This window comes from Diabrotica undecimpunctata, chromosome 3, assembly GCF_040954645.1.
Source record: "Diabrotica undecimpunctata isolate CICGRU chromosome 3, icDiaUnde3, whole genome shotgun sequence".
Classification (NCBI taxonomy): Eukaryota; Metazoa; Arthropoda; class Insecta; order Coleoptera; family Chrysomelidae; genus Diabrotica; species Diabrotica undecimpunctata.
Window position 1 is genome coordinate 160220491 of NC_092805.1, and position 24039 is coordinate 160244529.

Consider the following 24039-nt stretch of genomic DNA (forward strand, 5'->3'; position numbering starts at 1 on the left):
AGAGAACTAGAAAGATCATAAGATACACTTCCAACAGTATATTATTAGTTAAATTTAATTTTGACTTTAGGTAACATTATTGAATAGATTAAGATTGAAATATAATATTTAAAAGTAAAATGAAGTTACCAGTCTTTAGCTTACTAGGTGCCGCTGGTAAATGAAAGCAACAAGTATAACACCCACGCCAACAACGTGAAAAGACAGTGGCCTTGATGTGCCACTGGTCACTGGCCACAAATGACAGTGGCCAGTTCAATTCAAAACTCTACGTTTCGGCACCCATTTTGGAGTCATTATCAAGATGAATATGGTTCCGTTCGAGTTCGGGGTCTCAATCTGCCTACTCCCCTCGTAACGAACCAGTATCTTGTTCTCCAGAAATACGGAAACCGTCAAACGGCACAGGTCTCAAGCTGCCTACTCCTCAGTCACTCGACACTGAGGAGTAGGCAAATTTTCATATATATATATATATATATATATATATATATATATATATATATATATATATATATATATATATATATATATATATATATATATATATAATAAGCATTGATAGCTCCAACTTAGTAATTCTCCTCGTTTCTTAAAAAAAGCATTCACATGATTGCTATTCTCCATTCGTCAGGAAACATTTGAAGTTGTTTAATATATTTCAGCAGTTTATTGACAATTTGATATTCACTTTGTCTCCCCGACGATTCTTTAACGTTGTATTCTGTCATAACTGTTCTTTCATCTGTTTTTATATTTGGACTTTCTCGCAAAGCATTTTCCGGTTTTTCACACACACCAAATCTTTATTCAGTTCTAGTAGAGCGATCGTCAAATTGAAGATAGACGTAGAAATCCCACAGATAATTAAGACTAGCGTGATTATAGTTCTGAAATCGAGCAAAATATAAAAGTCCTAAAATTGTCTTCATTTCATCCATATCACTGTTTTGAACAATAATTTTGGTACAAATTTATTTATTTATTTCTATTTTGTCATTCGTATTCATCAAAATTAGATCTTTTATCAGGAAAAAATATCAACCAGTAATCTAAAATTGAGTTTTTGTTGTTTGCGTTGTTCTGAATACCAGAAGCCTGAATAATAATATGGTATGTGCTTGATTTCTCATTCGAAAATTTTGAAATAAAGTAACTATCCGACATTTATATTAAAATATTGACATATTATTTTATTACGCAAAAATATTAAATGGCATTTCTGATATTGAAATATTGTGATAAAAAATCTGCAATACTTTTGCATCCCACATTGTTTATTGCTTTTAATTTGCCATTAAAATCATTTCATAATTTTTCCCCTTTATTACAATGTAGACTATATTTTATTTTATTGTAAATTAAGTAATAATATATCTTGTCCTAATTTCAATCATGTATTCATGAATTTTGTCTGTTTGAATACTTAAGGGTTGAAAATAAATTGTATATATTTCAAAAAGTCTGTGTCTTTTACTTAACCCTGTATAATCGTCTTGTAGGCGGTGTTCACTTTTGGCTAGTTAAATCCCCATTGTCAATATGTTTAGAATAAATGGTTTTGTCATTTTTCAAACTAACTTACATGTATATATTGATATGCGTTTGAAAACTGCCTGGCGTTCCGTTTATGCTGCAATTTGTATTATATACACATCAAAATGGTCTAGGGGACAAGAAATGAAAGTCGTTTACTGTCAAGAAGCAATATTTTTCCCTTAAAATAAAATTTGTTCATTATTATAACATATCACAATGTACTATATCGGTTTTTGTTTTTGTTGATATTAAAAAAAGGTAATTTTTTTTTTAAGTGTATCTATTCAACTTATTAAAGTATAGTCAGTACAATTTTTGCTGCAAGTGTAGATATAATTTGTTATTGTGGTTTAACCCATTCCCACTCCTTTGTCCTGCCAATCAAAATAAACAGATAGGATGTACCCCTCCAGCAGTGTCCGCCGGCCATAAGTTGTTCTCTGATTTTAATTGTTGTATGTTAAATTTTGTCATTTTCTGGATTAAATTTCGATTGTCTTAGGGATTTTATTTTATAAAATGCCACGGTGTATAATTAAGAACTGTATTTATCATTCAACTTCAAATTGTGTGAAAGACAAAGTCGGTTAACCTATTTAGGTAAGTTTAAAATATTCTATTTATCATTGGTAGCCATATTTGTATCGAGAGGAATTGTTCGGAGCTGTACTTCAGAACCGGACTTTTATATTTTAAAAACTGCAATTTGAGTGGTGTTATTTAATTTTGCATATATCCGCGACGTGGCAGAAGCTGTGCATTCTACCAAAAGTACTGTAGGACGATAATGGCAGCGCTTTTAAGAAACTGGTGATGTAAGAGAAAGACACACTGGTCCAACAAGAGCAACACAACCGGTACATGACAGGTTTGTTTGGGGTATGTTACTGCTAACCAGCTAAGAAGTGAGCTTCAAAACATTATTGGCATTAATGTCTCTGTTCAAACTGTCAGCAATAGGTTGCATGAGAGTAATCTTCACGCTAGACGTCCCATTAGAATTGCAGTATTATTCCAAGGGAATCACAAAACAGATTAGATTGGACCGAAGAACGTCAAATTTGGCAAGAACGAGAATGGGCAAACATTATTTTCACCAATTAATCCAGGTTTGGTTTACGACCCGATTCACGAAAATCGAGGGTGTAGCGAACACCTGGCAACGGATCTCGCTTGCAGACCGTTCAAGAAGTTGACAGATGTCAAGGAGGAACTTTGATGGTTTGGCTGGAGTTTCAATAGGTTTTTGAACTGACTCGTTCATATTAAACGTTTTTCAACAGCAAATGAATATCGAGATCATATTCTTCTACTATTCCGCATGCTTTGCACAATTTGGAGAAAATTTTGTACTGTTGCACGATAATGAACCTCCGCATGTTGCAAGAATCGTGAGAAATTTTTTAGATCATAACAATATTCAGGTATTGCCCTGGACTGCTCAATCCCCTGACGTGAATCCCATCGAGCACGTTTGGGATAAGTTAAAAAGACGTGTACAACAGCAAGGATTAGTGTTCCAGACAAAGGAAGAGCTGCTAAACTGTATGCAACAGCAATGGCAACAAATCGAGAAAGACGATATTGGCAATTTGACAAGAAATATGCTAGATCGATGTCGAGCTGTCATTAATAACAGAGGTGGTCATACACTCTACTAACAAGAGCCTAAGACTTTAATTTTGGTTGAGAATTTTTGTTTAACTATTCTTTTCAATGTTTTAAACCCTCTGTATACAACGACCGGTTGTTGTGTTCACAATTTATCGTTAAGCAGCGACCAGATTTGTTGAATTTCGATATTTTCCAAATTACCATTTAATTCTTCTTTGATACTTTGTCACCTACACGATTTTGATGAGTGTAAATAATAAAAGTAGGAATATTTTGTATTTAAATATGAACGAAATATGCAAAAATGTTTATGACACCACTTTTTTTTTTTAATTTATATGCCTTTTAAAAAAAATGGTTTTTCAGAATGTATATACTTATTTTTATGCTTTTTTGGTATATTTTTTTTTATAAAATCTTTTCATAAAATTCACTTTTCCAATATTTTCGCTCCTCTCTTTCACACGCTTATTGAATTTACCTCTTCTAGTTTACTTTTTTATAGCCTGATTACCATGGTTTTCTTCCTTTGTCTCATTTTTTGCCTCGTCTTCAGATTCTTCTATTGAACGCTTTGTTACTAGTTTTTGTTTTACTAATTATTCATTTGCTTTGCTTATTCCCATACGTCTGTGAATTATTAGTTTACGATCTATTTTTACGATGGAATTATTACGATTTACGAATAGATCTTGGACCTATTTTCTGTTATTCTGTATTTGCATACTATTTGTTGCCGCTTTTCTGGTTCACTTGTGTTTATGTATAATCCATTATTGTTATTGGACTCTCAAGTATGCATGCACCTTGGGATGTGTTTAAACAATGTTAGTCAGATGCCAAATTGAGTCACTTTTCAGCACCTGCCATTTATAGTAAGGATATATGGCGACATGTTCAATGCAATCTACCACATGCTGAATTCGTTGTTTGTCTTATCATATACAATATATATTAAGTAAATGATTTAAATCTATAGAAAAAGTTACTTAAAACTATTGCCTGACTCAAGTAATATGGTGTCTAGAAAAATTCCAAATCCAGATAAAGTACTGGTCTCCTAAGGTCTTGATGGAATAAAGGAGCATATTAAACTACATTCGTTTTACATATTCCCATCCGTCAACAAACACACGTGAAAGCTAAACACGGTCGTACTGAATTATATTATATGATTTTTAAAAATATTTACTTTTGAAACTATTAGTGTAAGAATTTCTTGAAATTTAATCACTGTGAGCAAAATTTAATGTTCCATTGAAGGAAAATGTGCTAAAATAAAATATTCATTAACTGAGAGATATATAACAAAGTAAACATTTTGAATAAAAAAGCAACACGCTACAATTTGAATTTAAACAGACTGACAAGTTTGTCATATCAACACATGCTCATGTTTACAGATGGGAATTTGCTAAATGAATACACTTTAAAATATCACTATGTTGGGAAATAAGGCTGAACAAGCCAATATAACCTGAAATGGCAAAAAATAAATTTGTGAATCAAGTACAAACACAAGGCATGTATACAGTATGTGTATTTATATAAAACAGCATTTTACACAAATAAATTTTTACAAACTGAAATATAATAAAATATTTTCTATAAATCAAACTGAACAACAACGAATTGATCATTTAAAAGTTTTAAATGGATATTTAAAGTCAAGTTCAAGTAGATTCATCATATTTTGCCAATAGGAATGCACATTATCAACCTTAAGAACTGAAACCAATGTTCATTTAGTTTCTAATTCAGTGTTAAAACTTGACATATTGTTCTGATGTTTTGTACAGCTTCCATCACATTTATGTGGGCTGTTAGTTACCTTAAAATACTTTAATATCGGGCTTCTAGGTGCAACATATTTCCTTTTAAGCAATATCTCTGGCTTTGTTTGTTTAGGTGTGGTAGCACCTTCAGTCTTTTCATATTCTTTTCTTAACATTTTTTCAATTCTAATCCTAGTTAACCAATCCTGGCATTTCTTCTTTGGAGGTGAATATGTTAAATGTGGAGCAATGCCATCAACTACATAATTCGGCAAATTTATTGTAGGTGAGGAAATGTCAGGTTTCTTTCCTCTTGAAGGAGTTATTTCTAATTTTGATAGTTTTATAGGAGGTTCATCATCATATTCAGATGTGCATTCATCCATAGTTGTAGTAGTAGGTTCATTTTCTTCTTTAGTATCTATGTATTTAGGTATCTTCCTGGGAGGTTCATAATCATCTAAAGGCATTGATATTGCTTCAGTATCTAAGATAGTTGCTAAACAGTCATTTTTTTCACCTAGTAATGGGTTGTTAATATTACCAAATAGTCTTCTAGGTCCAAATTCAGTTTGAAATATTTTATTTGCACTTTCCAATTCACACGAATTTTTCCTTTTTGACAAATTATAACTGCAGTTTTCACAGAACTTTGCTGAGGTAGCATTATTACATTTTTGACATTCAGTAAACACTTTTTTTGGGGTGAAATCTATATTCAAATTTAAACTTCTTTTTAACTTGTATGTGTTATTAGATATTGGTAAAACTTCGGCACTTCCTCTACCATTTATATTCCAGTCATCAGGGGGTTCTGATAATCCTACTGTCCATATTTTATGTGTCATGTCATCAGAACAAGTTACAACAACCATATTTTGAGTGCACCAAGCCACACATGTGACTTCAGCTGTGTGTCCAGTAAGTTTGACTATGGGTTCTGAAATTTTTGTGTTCCATATATATGCATTTTCGTCACTACTGCCACTTATAAGATATTCTCCATTCTTTGATAGACATGATTTTACATAGAAAGTACTATTTTGATGTCCTGTATATTCTATTATAGGTTTATTACTATATGTTCCTACATTATAACAATATATGGTATTATCTAAGCAGTTTGCGTATAATTTAACTCCATCATTATCTATAATAAGACTACTGTATCCATTCTTTGTGGTACTGCCGGGATATGGTATAAGAACTTTAGGAAGGGCTTCTTTTTTGTGATTGCTATAATGTTTTCTTAAATCCCAAATTTTTATTACACCATCCCCAGCTCCACATGAAATCAATGTATTATTTTCTTGAAAGACTAGACCAGTTACCGATTTTATGCCTGATTTAGTAGGTGTATTAAACTTTTTTCTAGATTTGCTAGGAGTAAAAATTTTAGCAACATGAGAATTATTAATTATCCCATCTGCTTTACCCACAAAACTATTAGTGCTTGTTCTAGTATCCCACAAAATAATATTTCCATCTCTTCCACCAGTTGCAAACACACTGGAGTCATCTTTTCTAAATGCTATGGTTTTTACAGATCTTGAATGTCCACAGAAGACCCTTTCTTGTCTTATTTCGCCTTCACCTATGTCATACATTTTTGAGGTGTGGTCTCCTGAGGCTGTGACTAGTTTCATTTTATCAAACATCCAGGCTAAATCGAAAATTGCATTGTTGTGGGCATAAGCTCCATACCTAAAATTAAAATTAATATATTAAAAACAAAGTAACAGTATTCATTTGTGTAGTTTATATGAGGACTAGTTCTAAGAACCGGCTCCGATACTTAAATGAACTAATTCGCCAGAGCTGACTAAAGTTAATTTAAATTAAAATCAGCATAATCAAAAATAAACCTTATGCACAAACGATAAAAAAATATTACGTTATGCTCATATGTAAATTAATCTCTCCTGTAACTGTGTTAATGAACTAGTAAACTAAAAGAGCACCCTAGTTCACTTCTCACATTTAAACTAAACAGTGTTCTTTATGATGAACTATTATGCCAAACACTAAACAGTATTAAATAATTAGCAATAAATTATACATAAATATTAAGCTAGGTATATTTATCTGGTAGAAAATACAATTAGTGTGAAAAAAATCACAATCCAAACATTGTTCAGTACAAAACTTTAAAGGTTAGTTTTGTATTAAAAAAAACCATAGACATGTAATATAGTCACATGCCCCCAGTGTGACAGAAAACTGACACATCTATATCTAATGGGTCAGATTTATCGAACATGTGACCTTCTCATTGGTCATTTAAGTCACGTGGTTGATAAACCTAGCAGATTAGAAGAGATGCAGGGACTGCTTTGCATCAGTTTTCTATGTCAAACTGGGGAAACAGGCTGGTATTGTAATGATCAGTCTATCTGGTATTATATGCCTATAAAAAACATAATTTAAGGAGACCATAGCATTGTTTATTTTGTGAATCAGTAGTAACATAGTCACAAACAAAAATTAAACAATTTCTGTTAAACACTAACTTACCTTGAATCATTTGAACTGTCATGGATCACTAATTTTCCATCTTCGTTGGCTAAAGCTAGTATATGTTCATTATTTGCATTAGGAGAAAATTTGCAAGTAAATATTGGTGTGTCTTTAAACAAATCATCCTGGCCTCTTGAGGGAAGTAATTGAGAATATGAGTTTTCTTTTGTACATCTCAATCTCTTTATGGGTGCATCACATTGTCTCCAGGATACTAAAAATGTGCTAAGGGTCAGTAAAACAAGAAACAGATCTAAAGTAAATAACTAAAGGATGAAGGATTGGAAAAGTTAATATCATAGAGATTCAATGGAAACATATATTGTAGCTTTGTGTATACAACTACTACTACAATTTATATATTAAGTTAACTAACACATTATGACACAATAGTAACTTAAAAAATAAGCATATATAATGCAGGTGTTCTAATAAATTGATATTCAAAATATTTCATAGTCATAAACTTTAATTACGTGGAGAAATACTTACAAAATCCAGTTTGCTGATTTATAAGAGCTTGTACGTTGTTTATTGGCATATTTATACTTAACAAAAATTACACTTTTTTAATAATATAATGTATTCTTAGCGGGAAAATATTTACAATGTTTATAAATGACGGTTTATCTTAACCTTGAACGTAAAAGTCAGAAGTCAGAGTTAGTCTAATGTTTAGGCATATATTAGCAAGTGTTGCTTAAAGTTTATTTTAAATTCACTTTAATCATGTCTTTATTTTAACCGGTTATGGAGGCTGTGTATTTTGTATTTAACTTTTATGTAATTAACTTTATTCCGTCCAAACCTTTTTTACGGTGTATTTAAAGAACAATAGTGCAATATTCGTGGCTTCGCATTATTGCACGTGAAAAAGTATTTTTCTTTTAAAAAGAAGAACGAAGAACAATATAACCAAGAAATAATTTTTGAATACTGTGTAATGGATATAAATTAAAATTAAAAATGAATTACTCTATTCGTCATCTTTTAAAAAGATATTCTACTAGTGCAAAGCCATTAGTAATACCAAATAGTAATGTTATAAGCGATATTGATAACAATCTTTATAAATATAAGAAACATCCAGGTGTCAATCTTCCAAGAACTGTATTATTACCAGAAACTTTTATAAAAGCGGTTATTAATGTATTGGCAGATTATCCAGTAAAAGGTTTAATTGAACCTAGTGAGAAATTAAAAAGACATCTAAAAGGCCGAGTAGCTCCCATAGAAAAAGTAGATCTGAGAGAAAAGGTATCCCAAATCCAAGAAAAAGTTTTATCAAAACACAAAAAAGCTGAATTTACAACAGTAGAAGAGGAAATGAATTTTAAACATATGATTCAAAATCAAATTCAAAGAAGAATAAATAAACAGTTGTATAATTGGAAGCCAATAAAATATGATATCCACAACTCATTGTTATATTTAATAGGAAGATCAGCTGCTGAATATGCAGTGTTAGTGAAAATATTTGGTGAAATAGAAGCTCGTGATCCAAGTTTCAGGCCAAAAAGTATTTTTGACTATGGATCTGGTGTAGGAACTGCTACCTGGGCTGCTAATTTATTTTGGAAAAAATATATTCTTGAATATTTTAATGTAGATACTTCTAGGGATATGAATGATTTAGCTCAAATATTATTGCAAGGTGGACATGGCACTCCAGCCATGCCATTAAAAGGAGTATTTTATAGACAGTTTTTACCTGCTACTCCATTAAATTATGATTTAGTAGTATCATCATTTTCAATGTTTGAACTTCCATCTTCAGAAAGTAGGTTAGAGACAATATTAAATTTATGGAATAAGACTGCAAAATATTTAGTTATAGTTGAGCAAGGCAGTAATGCAGGCTTTAAGATAGTAAATGAGCTAAGGGACTTTTTACTTCAAATTGATAAAGAAGGTCATAAGTGTACAGTTTTCAGTCCTTGTTCACATGACATGATGTGCCCTAGATTTTTATTAGATGATGGAACCCCATGTAACTTTGAGGTGTCTTATCATTCACTTCCTTTGGCTGGCCATTCAGAAGTAAAATCAGATCTTTATTCATATGTAGTATTACAAAAAGGTAAAGTTGAATACCATGCTGAAGAAAGGTGGCCTAGAATAATAAGACCAACTTTAAAAAGATCAAAACACACAATTTGTAGGATATGTACAAGTAATGGACAACTTCAAGAAATTATTTTTACAGCTGCTAAGCATGGTAAGACAATGTATCAGTGTTCTAGAGCATGTAAATGGGGAGACCGCCTTCCTATCACCATTCAAGATAGAGAAAAATGTGATACAAATCAGTAGGTTAAGAATAAAGAGTTTTATTTTATGTTTGTGTTATTATTTAATTAGGATCAACAAGTGTGATATCCATTAGAAAACTTATTGCCTATCTTACTGGTGTATTTATCATCAGCTTAATCTTATATATTACACAGTAGTGTAATATCATCTGTGACCACTGACGGGCCATGGTCACCTCTTGGGGTTTCTAGGCTCAAAAATTTTACATGGTGTGGAAGCTAGCTGCAAGCAATATTATTTACATATATATGTAATAATTTAGCATTAGTTGTAAGTTATCTATAAAACAATTGATTAAAATTAATAATCAAATTTTGTTTAGTATGTGAACATCTGACTGATTATCATTGGCCTTAATTAACCTCAAACTCAACAAGACACTATCCCAAACATTATGATTTAGCTATGTGCCCTCCAAATTAGAAACACACCACTTGAGTGACCATCTTACACTGAAGTGTTAAATTATTATAACTTAAAACCAGTTAAATGCATAACCATGTTATGTGCAGTGAAAGTGTTAAGCCAAGAACTAAGAAAGTTGATTTTCGATAACCTTAAATCATTAATTCACTTCTAAATATGGCTGACTACAAATGAGACCTGATCAAAGGTAGCCCAATAATATACAATGTTTATTCGAATTTCCCAATGATGTGTTACGATCTCCCAATAGTAAATAATTAGTAAATTTACATTGTTTATCATTCTGTTGTGTTTTATAACTACCAGGATCCGGATATTATAACATTCATTAAAATAGGACGGCTGCGTTGGATAGGACATGTAGAAAGAATGGAAGAAGGCGAAATACCAAACAAAATACTCAAACAGATGCCAGTAGGAAAAAGAACAAGAGGAAGACCGAAGCTGAGATACTTAGAACAAATAGAAAATGATATAACAACCTTAAAAATAAAAAACTGGAGAAAAAAAGCACAAAACAGATCAGAATGCAGAAGAATCCTGGAACAGGCCAAGACCCAAAAAGGGTTGTCGAGCCAGTGATGATGATGATATGTTTTATAACATAAGGCAAATGGAAACATTAGATTTTACTGAGCGAAAAAGTTTGTCATATATTTATCCAAGGGTAGATCCCAGACTTTGCTCAATTTTTTTATAGTTCCATAGATTAGTAGTCAAATCTGAAATTTTCTTAAACTATGCACTTAATCATAAACTTTTGTCAAAGATCACTAAATCCTTCACTTATAGATGCAAAAATACAATCAGAAAATTGTAACAAGATATAATTTTAATTATAAACATTTACATTTTCCTTTTTATAGAACATATTAACAATTTTTGGTAACAATGTTACTTTAATAGGTTTAACTTCATAGTTTTCATTATCAATTGAAAACCAAGCCTCCTGTGCCTTTATTTCTGGATTTATATTAACTGTTCTTGCTTCTATAAATTCTCTAACATCTTTTTTCTCACCTTTTTCTAATTTAAATCCATTTTTTACAAAATCAAGGTATTCTACGTTATCTGGTCCAATTTCAACTACCAATTTGGATGGTGTTTCTGAAGATGATCCTTGTATCACATTTAGAGTTGAAAGTTCAAGATCAGAGGTGTAAATTTTTTTCTCATGGGTTATCGAACATTCAGGATTATAGATTGATAAATACTTTGCATAAGGATTTTCTGATTTTACAAACCTGAAATAAATATTAAATATATTTCTATAAATAACAAGGAACATATTTAAACAATAGTCATTAAAGAGATTTTTTAAAATCAGTAAACTTTTCTTTACCTTTGCTGCAGATTCATCTAATATTAATATTTATATAAAATATTTCAAAAGTGAGTTTTACTAGCTCACAGGATAAATCATAAACTTTTACAGTCTGTGTTTTGTAATGGTATATTGTGTTTATAATTAGTGGGATATGGTGTGCAATTATTTTTCCTGCAAAAAATAATTGATGAATGTTGCTAATTCACTGATGGTCCCTTCAAGTAAATTCCTGAACTAAACAGTTCCCTTGGATGTTTGGACAATATTAGACCTTCTTGAATCAGCTTCATTGGTTTGAAAATCGACTTAGCATGTTTTGCTATTAATTTGCCAATTTAATCTGTAGTATTCCAACAAACTTCCAATTACTATTTTAGTTTGTTAATAAAACCTGCTGTCTCATTGCAGATATGTGATATTGTCTCATTGCAGATATTTGTGATCTGGGAAGTGTTGACTAATGCTTCACCACCTGTAGTCAATGAAGATGCATTGATTGTTATCCAATCTTAGCATGGAACCATCTTTTTCACCCACTTGCAACATGCCCCCTCTGTTTTGAGTTCTCATTTACCTGTTTTGAGTCAAATATATTTGAGTGAAACAATTACTCCTCAAGGGATGATGCATTTGTGAAAATATTACCAAAAAAACAGAAGAGTTTAATTAAATACAAACTGTGGGTGCAATCATAGTCATGCCAATTGTGGCATTATTATGATAATAGTTATGCTCACCTAGAGAAAAATCCTCCATTTTTTGATACATTTTCAGATCTTCTGTAGCAATTAGAACAACCTTCACAAGGAGCACTGTAACTAATTAGAGCCTCACAGTTCCATGAGAGTTTATTTTTAAACCTAAAATATAAACAGCAAATTAGGAATTAAAAAATATAGGGTAGGGAATCTAATGCAGAGAAGATTGTTATACTTATATTTGCTATATAACCATACCCATTAAAAATATAGGTAGCATAATTCCTGAATGGTCCAAAGTACCAGTAACTGTCTTTATTTGCTTTAGCATCTCTATATGCTCCCCATTTCAAGGAACCTACTGCATAAATGGGTTTATTTGACTGCTCTGGTATTTCACTAGAGAGAACTTCAATTTTCATAACATCTATAGGTTTGAAAGTATCCTCTATTACAGCCATTGCAGCTTCAGCTAATGCTTGAACCCTTTCCACTTTTGTTTTACCAGGAAACTTAACTGTAGCTACCGTATTTGTTTTGCCAAGTGGTAATACACCTAAAAGTATAATTTAGTACCACAAATATAGTCTTTCACTAAATGTTTACCCAATGGAATGTTACTAGCATTGTCATTTGTTTTTCTCAATAATCCTGTTACTACTTCTGATAAGGTACCATCTCCTCCAGCAATGACAATGGCATCTGTACCTCCAATTTCTTCTATTAATGTTTTAGCATGCCCTTCCGATTCAGTCTTTTTCACTTCAATAGATATACCAGCTAAATGCAATAGAGGGGCACAGTATTTTTCAAATTCATCGACTGATTTACGTTTATTTGCATTGGGGTTAAGAATTACAGTTATGTGTCTAGGTTTATCGTTTATAGATATTGGTTCTTTGCCGTATTTAGCCGCTCTTTGACAATAACTTCTCATTAAATCTTGTGTCCTAAAAAATATAAACGATATATATAATTGTTATATATTATACAAAAATTAAACTTACTGTAGATAATTTTTGGTGTATATTACTCCATAAGTGAGTACTCCTGTGAAAAATATTGATTTTTTCCAATGATTTCTAACAGTTTTTGCCACTTTAACTATAAATATCATTTTTAATTTTAACAGACAATATAAAAATTTAAATATTTGATATTATGTTAAATTTTAAAACTTTTTTTCTGACATGTTTTGTGTTTTAAGATAGGTTAGAAACTTCTTCTTTCACGATTGCCCAAAAAAATTAAATATATAAGGATAAGGATATATGTTTACAGAATAGATGAGTGATGAGTCCTCTACCTCTTATTTCAATCCCATACTTAGGACTACATATTAATTAATAATTAATTAAAGGTTTTATGAGTTGGGTTGGAAGAGTAGTATCTAAGCAGGTCTTTTATGCGACATGTGTTCAATCCTTATTTTTGGGTAAATTAGTGCTTATTTATGCGCATATTTTTCACTTTTTTGGCATATTTGCCTAGTCTAGTTATGATATTCTCTTGAGGTCTTTTTTGTCTCTAAGTTTTACCAGTTCCGACGCTCTTGTTTTGTGGTTTTTCTTTGGCCCATGTCCCAGTACCCCCTTTCTTGATCTTTCTCTTCTGAGCTCCAGATAGAAATTTTTTAGTAAATGACTAAAAAATCTGTTCCTCCCAGAAGACCTTCTGGCTCAATATTTGAAGCGAAGGCACAGGCCGTGACTGGAGTCCCTCTTTGATCATTCACGTGATTTTTTATTTATAAGCTAAAAGAGTCATTCATTTCTTTTTGTTCTTGCCCATTTTGTTGTGGGAAATAGCATCAGACACAGCAGTACGCCCTTAATATGATAAGGCCATAATCACCCAGAGTTCGCCAGTCCTCTAGGTCATTACTTAAGGTACTATTCCGCTTTATCATGCATATCCTTGGCACAATGATGCTACACCTCAGGATTTGATAGCGCAGTAGTTGTAGAACAAATCTCACCATATAATTAGTCAATATTGTCATATGCCCAATGAGCATGGTGTAAATAACTATTCATATATATGTGTATGTGGGTCTGTTCAATCAATGAATCTACAGTAATGGCATGTTCTATGCTATTTTCTCAGTTGATCCATGAGTGTTTTTATCTTATTCTATAGCTTATAAGCTTTTCACTTGTTGGCTACTAAATCATGAACCTGAATGTGATGTTTTCAGCAACAGGCCAACCACACACCAGTGCATGCTAGTGTTTCAGTTGGCTTTACAATTAATGGTCATTTCAAAGCAGTGGCCGGTAGAGTAAATTACAGTATTGGGTTATGTGCACATGGTTTCTGGTTTAAAGTTGTTAATATTTGTGTAAAATTGCCAATGACAGTGACTATGTAGCTGGCAACTCGCAACAAAACATCTTGTTGACTCAAGCTAACATCTTTTTTTTATATAGTGGCAGCTAATGAGTTAAATACTCAGTTCAGTTAATGTTTTACTAAACATAAAAATGGAAATATAAAAGCTTTGTTTTTCCTCCCAATATTTTTAAAAGATTCCTAAAAGTATATTCTTTTATTGGATAATTTGTTTTGAAAATATAACTTATTTAAAAAAAATTATTCTTTAATATGATTATTATTATGGACTTAACTTAACTAAGATCATTTAGAAGACACAAATCAATTTACCACTTCTTCTTCTTGTAGTTCCTTCTCTTATCGGAGGTTGGCTATCATCACAGCTATCCGTACCTTATTGGCGACTGCTCTAAAAAGATCTACTGAGCTGCAACTATACCACTCTCTTAGGTTTCAATTTACCACAGCATTTTACAAACTAAAACGTTATTCTGACTTTACAGCCTAGATACATGTACACAGTTCCAATAACTAAGTTGAAATATGATCTCGGTAGAATAAGAACACAAAATAATAACCATCTGAGGTAAAAAAGTTCTATGATGAGAATTCTACTTTGTGCTAAAAAAAGACATTTCCTTTAGAATAAATAAAGTATGTTGAATGTATTTTTGTATTAAAATATTTAGGTTTGATCATAGACAAAATGTATTGAAGCATTTTTCTGGAAGCCATCCATTTTTATTGCAGCCAGTAGGATTATGGTTCATAGTGAATATATTTATGTTACCTATTCTAGAGCCTCATACCAGGTCTAGTGGTCATTAATTAGGCTAGAGAGGTCTGAGAAATTTGGCTTTTGTATAGATGTACATAAAACATCACTAATTCATTATAGCACCTTTTTAATTAAAATTTAATGGCTTTTCATCTTATTTAAATTTCTTTGATAGTGAATGTGGAAAATTGAATAATACCTAACAGATTATTTTGATATGTAGAATAAATATAAATTTATCCATACATAAATTAGGCTATATGCTGTAATAAATAACTATAATTAAATAATAATTATATAATTTGCTCTAGTTGTTGAAGTCATCAGATACAGTCATGAATTATTACACAGGCATATATTAAAAAATAAGAATTATATATTTATAAACAGAACAATCCATGTTAATTTTAAGGAAAGAAAATAAAATTACTAAATACAGAGACAATAATTAGTTATCTATTGAACAAAGTATTCTACAAAAGTTAAATAAACCTAAATATGATTTAAACATCATATCCAACAATGTGACGTTTTCCAATGCATTCTCCAACGTAGAACCAACATAAAACTTCAATACCGACAAGGGTGTTCAACCAAGCCTCTCTTACAGATTGATTTTTCCAAGAACCAGTTCTTGCTGCTGTGACAAGTCTGCCAATACCAGCTCTGATTTGCGGAATGTCTGCTGGTGTCGGAGGTGATAATTCTACTCGTGCATATTTCATGAAGGTATTAAACTTTGGTCGTCCTTCTTGTATAAGTCCTATAATAAAATTTATTAGTAAGGATAATGAAGTAGGGTTAGAGGTTAGTTACATAATAGTATTATCTTAAAGACTACTTACTTCCGGCCAATACTGGAATTTGGGCTACTAATTTGGACATTTTGACCGGTTGTTATCAAATCTTTTTCCACTAATTATTTAATTCAATGAAAAAAGACTTCCCTTAACTTGCACCTTCACCTCACGTCAGATTTTGTCTAATGTCAAACTTAAGGAAGTTTTTTGACATTACAGTCTTATAGTCATGATCACAGAACAGGAACTATAATGTCATTGTCATAATCGAGAAACAAGAAATCCAATATGTAAATAGCATTAAAATATTTTCAAGTTGAACTTTCAAAAATTGACTAAATACTAAATTCTTGTACTATTTTCAACTATTTTAAAAAGTGCAAAATATCAAAAGTTAAATAAAGTTTCTACCTTGTTTGTATTTCATTAATTAATAACAAAAATAATTATTGCATATGATTAGATAACCTTGTTGACATCAGCTTATCTGTATTTAAGACTTTAGTGTTATTATCGTGCCTTTATATTATGTTCTCTGTGTAAAATATTTAATCTGAACGTCTGTAGTATTTGGCGCTTCACAATGACTCAGGTTACTGCAGATTTTGAACAATATTTGGAGCAATATTTAAAGGGCTGTTCTAAACTGGCAATTTTGCTAGACTATGATGGTACATTAACACCTATAGTGGCTCATCCAGATCTAGCAATAATTCCTCCCGAAGCGAAAAATGTTCTTCAAATATTGTCGCAAATTCCAGAAATATTTGTAGCTATTATATCGGGTAGGGGTGTAACTAATGTTAAAAAAATGGTTGGGATTGACTCTATTACTTATGCTGGAAATCATGGTTAGTAAGTATATCATCTAGTAAATAGTGCATTTTTGTAAATATTCTTCCAATAATGGTTTTCTGTCCTGTAAATTTATGCTGTTTGTATATATTTTTTGTTTGGTTGCAGTTAAAATGAAAGTCTATTTTCACTACATATTTAAACTGCAATATGCCCCTGGTTTCATCACATATTGATGCAGGAATTTTTTTGAATAAGATATCTATTTAACAAATTTAATTAATACACTAAAGTATTCCCTAGTTTGCTATTTATTTATACCGCATATCTTCTATAGATTTATTATTTTAACCTATTCTAAAAAAAAACATAAGATCACTGAAATCATGGAATCCCTAAATTTGAATTTTATTATTTATTGTATATTGATGTTGTCATTTTTTTAGCGATTTAAGTGATCAGTACCACTGCAGCGGTTTTACATTTTTTAAAAATTGATTAAGTAATACTTAAATAAATTTTATTAAAAATGAAAACCAATTTATCTAGTGTTTGATGAAAATATTTATCTCATAACAAAGTTTTTTATATTTACTGTCAGTTGTATGACATCATTTAACATTTACTTCAATATAATGTTTGGGGAGATAATAAATAAAGTCTCATCTTGGGTTGTAAGTTTTAAAAATGAAGAAGATACTTCTACAATCCCAGCAGAAGATACAAGTGTAGACTCACATCTTTTAGAAAATAATGAATGTACTGGAGTGTCAAATTTGGAACAAACTGAAAGCACATCTTCCGCTTCCAAAGAGTCATCCACATATGTACAAAACAGTCAATCAGAATCTGATTCTTGTATTAAGCAAAATGAACATTATTCTGTGGACACCTTAGTTAGTCCTGAAGTGTTTAGTAATGCCATTTCCTCTGCAGTGGCAATAGTAAAAGATACAGTGTCAAAATTAAAAGAATCCATTGAATATAAAAACATACTAACTGAGTTTAATAAGGAACAGGTCCAATTTATTCAAAATCAACAAGATGACTTAGCTTTATCTTTGCCTCCTTGGGTGGGCTGTCCTAATGAACACATTTTAAAAGAAAATTGCCTTAGTTTATCTTCTGATCTCAGACATTTTCTAAGTAACCCTCCACCCGGTGTTAATTTTCAATTTAATTACAAAGCTTGTTATCCTATAGCATTGGCAGTTATGAACCAAGATCCCAATCTTGAAAAAATACGTTATAAACTTGTACCTAAAGTGATATCAGAAGAAAATTTTTGGAGAAATTATTTTTACCGTGTGAATCTTCTATGTCAAGCAAATGATGAGGAGTTTGATAAATTAAATGAGGAAGAAACTTTAGGTAATCCAATAGTTCACACGGACCAGATTAGTACATCCCTTTTAGAAGACATGGAAGTTTGGGGGAATGATTTTGATGTTGGTTTAGACTGAATGTATTGCTGATCCAAAGTTAAAATAATTTTCTTATTTCAATAGTGAAAAGTGGAAAAAGTTTTATATTTTTTAAATTTTATGGAATTGTTAATTTAATATTATTAAAAATTACAAAATTAGCTTTTTTGTTATTTAATGCTGATTTTGAGATCATTTGAGGTCAAATTTAAATCAAGTTGAGACTTTGGATGCAAGGGTTTATGCATAGATGTATCTATGGTTCATCGTTCCGTCATAGGTTCCATCTTTAGTATAATATATCCATACAAATATAATACAAATAGACTGATTGCTGCAATACATTATTGCACCGTTATGTTTATTCATAGGTTTCATCTTTAGTATAATATATCCATAGAAATATAATACAAATACAACAGGTGTTCCAATATTATTATATTTAATTGTTATAGGACTAGAAGTCATTTATCCAGATGGCTCTAAATATGACCACCAACTTCCATCTAATTTTGAGGACCAAGTTAAAGAATTAATAGCCAAGTTACAAGAAAAACTGGTAAGAGAAGGTGCTTGGATAGAAAATAAAGGTGCCAGTTTAACTTTTCATTTTAGAGAGGCGCCAGCACACTTAAGAGAAGAAATGGAAAAGGAAGCCACGAAAATTATAGAGGCAGCAAATTTTAAATCATCAAAAGCGCATATGGCTGTAGAAGCAAGACCGAAAGTTGATTGGAATAAAGGAAGCGTGGCGCTCTTGCTGTTAGAAAAGAAATACGGAAAGGACTGGAACAAAGAGACCAAAGTGATATTTGTCGGTGATGATACGACCGATGAAGATGCTATGAGAGCGTTGAAAGGGAATGCGGCTTTATTTAGAATTGCTAACTGTACTGCTGAAACTTATGCCGATAAAATTATTTCGTCTACTGAAGATACATTAAAAGTATTGAAAATAGTTCAAAAACATTTTAAGAAATAATATATTTCATTAATATATATCTAATTACAACAATGTGTATATTTAATATATTGTATACCTAATTATAAAATATAATACCTATGTACGAAATAATTAAATATTACAAGAAAAATATGCATATGTTTCGTTTATAGTAATATAGTCATAGTTTATAGTCAATTATATAGTAAATTGTTGTATTATAGTTTTAATTATATTTCTAAATTATTTATATATTTATTTATAGTCAGAGATTTGACCTCTAAAAATCATACGAACAAGCTGAATTTTGCTGAGAATGTCAATTTTGGGACTCCAAAAAGATGCAAAAAAGTTTACCACTCCTTCCCCCCGGCTTCCCCCTAAAATTCGGTGGAATATCAGAAAAAATCGATTTACCAAGAAACTGCACGCTGCAGAAAAAATGTTTTAAATAAAACATGTACCTAGCTAAGATATTTTGAACAAAAATGTTTATTAGCACTTTTTGTGTAGAATGAACCGTTCTGTCAGAAACAACGCTTGAAGCGACCGGTAATTTTTAATGACAGTTACGCACAGGAAATCAAGTTTCAATAAAATTTGTATCAACTTGACGGTAAAATTGGATATCTTATGATCAGAGTGTCCTATCGATAAAAATCAAAATGCATTTTAAAGGTAGAGTGTAGCTTACATATGCAATTTTTGTATTTTGGCGCAAATGAAGTCAGTTTCTATAAAGCTGTTAAATAAATAAATGTATCATAAAACGATTAACTACGTTAGAACTTAGTGATCCTGCAGTGGGATCTTAGACTATAACTTTAATTTTCGTTGCAAATTATTGACAGATGAAGTACAAGTCAGAAATACAATATTCTTAATATGAGATGCACATTTATACAAGAAAAAATGAAGGCAGAAATAGAGAATCTTTGCCAGGACAATCCCAGCCAACAAAATACATTCAATGATTGGAATACGCTCAGAGGAAATATACAAACATCCACTAAAAATGTCCTCTGGCAACAAAAGCGGCAAAGGATAAAACCATGTATGACTGATGAGATTCTGGACTTGTTAAAACTCAACAGAATGAATATAAAACACTGACTTTATGTGTTTTTATTATTAATAAGCAAAGTTAAAGAGAAATGGATGGTGAAGAAAGACTTCACCAACTGCACGATTCAGTTAAACTTTCATAAAAAAAGTAATACAAATAACGGTTGAATACCTACAGAAAAACAGCTTTACCATCCTTGGAGAGACAGACATCAACGGACGATATTGGACATTAAAGAACTGAAGAATTGCGCGAGTATTTAATAGCATTAGTTGAAGGAAATGTATTCCTAATTTTTTATACCACCTCAACCTCTTTCTGTCACAGGGGTAGTAGAAACTCAGTTGATCCTGTCGGTCAACCCCTCCCATATGCTTATTGTAATGAAATATGGGAGCAGGTTTGCTCTTCGTTTGTTGTCTTTTGTCTATATATTCAATCATGTCGTTTCCAAATTCGTTTGATATATACAAAACGTCCCTTTTGTCTTTCCTTTCTTAATTTTTTTGGTATTACTCCTCTAGGATTTTCTTTTCCTTTGACATTGATGGTGCCAGTGCAATGTGTACTTCGTGCAGTTAAATAGTGAACTAACTCATATGATAGTCCTCCAATAGATACTGAACCACTTTACTTGTATGACCTTTCTTTCCCATATTGTTGGTTATACAGTATACACCAAAGTTTTTAAAATTAAACTGTTTGGTTCAGTTAAAATGTATAACTTTATTCCGTATTTGCTTTTTTTTAGTCAACTAGAACTTTTTCATTTCCCCCGGTATATTGGACCATTGCAAAATACCATCAATAGCATCATTTGTAACCTCCGACTCTTGAATGGATATATCATCAATTGCACCTATAACATTTGTTTTTTGTAACAAAGTACCATTAAAATCAATTACCTTCCTCATCATCTGTATACTCTTCAGAATTCGATTCACCCCAACCGCAGTCCTGACCACTTATATCAAAAATCTTAATAATCATCATTGTCATTGGAATTCTGCAATATGTTTAAAAGTTCTTCTGTTAAAGGTATTTTAAGTTTTTTTGGTTTTGATGGACCTGTCACATATATCCATACATTAGTTAAAAAAAAAAAGGAAAACAAAACGGCTAATAGTTTTAGTTATGTGTTAAACAATAAACATTAACTTTTCAATTTATAGCTAGTCAAATTGAAAAACGAAACTTTTGCCTTTTATAATTTTTTTTTGTATTAGAAATATCTTGTTATATGAGAAAATATGGATGAAAAAGCAAAAATTTTAAATTTTTTCAGATTTTGTTAAATAAAAAATTAAGCACAAGGTTTGTGACTGGCGCTTATCGTGATTATTGACACAAGGTCCATCTTGATGGGATTCCAGCAAAAAAAAATAAGACTTCTATGGAAAATGTCCATTATGGTCTGCATTTCGACAGATCCCACCTGGATTATTATTAGGTTTGGAATGAACAATTTTTAAAATTGTTTTCAGTAGTGTAATGTTTTGACAATAAGTGGTGAATAACTTTTATTAAAACTTTTGATTTAGTTGTACAACCTGAAATTTAGAACTGAATAAAAGACTGTTGATCTAAAATGTTTTTATATGTACAACAATTGCTTAACATATGATGTAAAATAAATATAGGGAATATATTATATAAATACAAACATATGGAATAATACATCAATGAAATTAGGTAAATAATATATAAGTCATAAACCAGAGCCATTTCAGTGAATGAAAGATTTGTCTTTTTGTTTTTAAAGAAAGGACTGCAAATATATTTACCCAAGTGGAAAACTCTGGTAAAAAATACATTTAAAACATTCTATCTGAGATTCACTCACACTGCCTATATAATAAGGTTTTAAAAGCCTGTATAGGTGCCCTTTGGTCTTTATTGTAAATACTATCACTATATTAATATGATGATGAGCTAATACAAATAGTTGGCATTGCTTCTTAATAAACTAACTAACTTAAAGAAAAGGACTAAAGTCCTGTATCAAGTGATATTCACAAACATGTTACCTATTGTAGAACTTTGGGATTGGAAACTTTAAAAATTCTAGGAAGCATCTCTGTAAGTGACTGAAAAACTTGACTGGATATGCCTTGGGGTACCATAAACTGTAAATTTTTTAGATCTGACCCACCCCAGGAGGCCATTTCTATCATAAACCCTTTCACACATTTAAAAACCAGTTCTGCACGTTTTTCACACCATGAAATTGTCATGTCTTCAGTCATCTCATATTGTAATAATAAAGGAATTGTAAGAGAAGTGATGTCATTAGAACATGCAGTTTTTAGAATATTTCTTAAACCAAGTACCACTGGGTGTCTACTATTTATATCATTACCTCTTAGACTATCATCTGACACCATGTGAAAAATAACATGAACTTGAGCCAAATTAGAGTGTCTTGTAATGTAAAAATCACCAGGCTGAAGCAATTCACTATTAGAATTTCGACTTTCGCTCTTATGGTCACTTTTTAAATATTTCTGAGCTATATTTGATATCTTATCTAGCTGGTCTTCTATATGGGGAAAATGAAATTCTGTGGACTTTTGACAGATTTCTTGAAACTCTTGTGTCCATCTTGAACCAATTTTATTATCAGCTAATAAAACAAGTCCTGATAGATCATTAGAATAAAGTGCTAGTGCTGTCTGTAGTAATTGTGGTTTGGGCTCAGAAGACTGTTTACTATCTTCAACTGCACACAGATCCATTACATTTGCTGATAAAATTCTAATATTATGCATCTGTTTTAATTGGGAACCTAAATGAATAGTAAAACTTTCTTCTAAAATGGGCACATCTTGTTCTCTTTCTACATTATTAGACAAAATTGGCATTTCAGTAGGTGTTAGAGGAGAGTTGGGTGTTGGTAAGGAATTATTTGTTTGGTTTTGTTCAAGCATTTGCATCAACCACTCTCTATATTCCCTCCTCTGGGCTTCCTTTAAGGTATCTAGTTCACTACTTAACTTTGCCTGAAGTAAAGCATGTTTTTCATAATGTCTTGCTACTAATTCATTGATTTTTGTTTCTGTCATATCTTTTTCTAACCTATCAACAGCATTATTCATTTCTTGACTCTGCTGTTCAGATAATTTCTGAACTGATCTCTTTTTTTCTTCTGTCTTTTGTCTAACAGTTTTTGAATACATATGTTCTAGTTGAAGCATAGTTTCTAACGCTGGAGAATGAACCATTTTGTGATAAGCTGTTGCGAATAGCTCATCATCTGAAGCGCACCGCCGTTCACCATATTCAGCCATTTCTTCTTTTAAAACTTTCTCCCATTCTTTAGTAATTTCTTCCAGATTTATTTTTTTTTCTCTTGTGTCGTTAATTAAGTTTGTGGTTTCATCATTAAAATATTCTGTACTTCTTTCTTTAATGAAATGTTCAAGATCTTCAGTTAATTCGTTTACAACATAAACAGGAAGATTATGTTTGATCATCAAAATGTACACTAATTCACTTACAGGATCGTCGCAAGGAATTAACACATTCTGTTCAATTCCGTAATTTGTATTAATATAAATATACGACTTTTTTGGATGCAATTTTTCCATTCTAATTTATCTACAAGAGTTGTTTAAATAAATGATATGTATGGGATGGGAGACATCCAATTACCTTTTCAAAACTTGACACTATGATCATATGGTTTGTGTC

The 24039-nt window shown here is 31.2% G+C and overlaps 6 protein-coding genes across 6 annotated transcripts; 2 read left to right on the forward strand and 4 right to left on the reverse strand.

The window, feature by feature from the left end:
• Positions 1–4596: 4596 nt before the first annotated feature.
• l(2)dtl (WD40 domain-containing protein denticleless) lies at positions 4597–8096 on the reverse strand. Its single transcript, XM_072527346.1, has 3 exons — positions 7938–8096; positions 7443–7659; positions 4597–6632 (listed from the first exon to the last, which is right to left on the reverse strand). Exons 1-3 carry the CDS (start codon positions 7984–7986, stop codon positions 4895–4897), a joined length of 2004 nt encoding a protein of 667 aa, XP_072383447.1. The 5' UTR covers positions 7987–8096; the 3' UTR covers positions 4597–4894.
• A 253-nt stretch (positions 8097–8349) lies between these two features.
• Positions 8350–9783, forward strand: LOC140437687 (ribosome assembly protein METTL17, mitochondrial). The gene has a single exon (XM_072527347.1). It carries the CDS (start codon positions 8412–8414, stop codon positions 9756–9758), a length of 1347 nt encoding a protein of 448 aa, XP_072383448.1. The 5' UTR covers positions 8350–8411; the 3' UTR covers positions 9759–9783.
• Positions 9784–10995: 1212 nt separating this feature from the next.
• On the reverse strand, positions 10996–13423 carry Mulk (acylglycerol kinase-like protein Mulk). The gene is made up of 5 exons (XM_072527348.1): positions 13217–13423; positions 12816–13159; positions 12468–12765; positions 12249–12371; positions 10996–11428 (listed from the first exon to the last, which is right to left on the reverse strand). The coding sequence occupies exons 1-5, from the start codon at positions 13324–13326 to the stop codon at positions 11017–11019; spliced, it is 1287 nt and encodes a 428-aa protein (XP_072383449.1). The 5' UTR covers positions 13327–13423; the 3' UTR covers positions 10996–11016.
• Positions 13424–15755: 2332 nt separating this feature from the next.
• On the reverse strand, positions 15756–16324 carry ATPsynG (ATP synthase, subunit G). Its single transcript, XM_072527352.1, has 2 exons — positions 16167–16324; positions 15756–16084 (listed from the first exon to the last, which is right to left on the reverse strand). The coding sequence occupies exons 1-2, from the start codon at positions 16204–16206 to the stop codon at positions 15825–15827; spliced, it is 300 nt and encodes a 99-aa protein (XP_072383453.1). The 5' UTR covers positions 16207–16324; the 3' UTR covers positions 15756–15824.
• Positions 16325–16504: 180 nt separating this feature from the next.
• Positions 16505–19499, forward strand: LOC140437691 (uncharacterized). Its single transcript, XM_072527351.1, has 2 exons — positions 16505–16972; positions 18796–19499. Exons 1-2 carry the CDS (start codon positions 16705–16707, stop codon positions 19320–19322), a joined length of 795 nt encoding a protein of 264 aa, XP_072383452.1. The 5' UTR covers positions 16505–16704; the 3' UTR covers positions 19323–19499.
• Positions 19500–21927: 2428 nt separating this feature from the next.
• Positions 21928–24025, reverse strand: LOC140437690 (FERRY endosomal RAB5 effector complex subunit 3). The gene has a single exon (XM_072527350.1). The coding sequence runs from the start codon at positions 23934–23936 to the stop codon at positions 22377–22379; it is 1560 nt and encodes a 519-aa protein (XP_072383451.1). The 5' UTR covers positions 23937–24025; the 3' UTR covers positions 21928–22376.
• Positions 24026–24039: the final 14 nt, after the last annotated feature.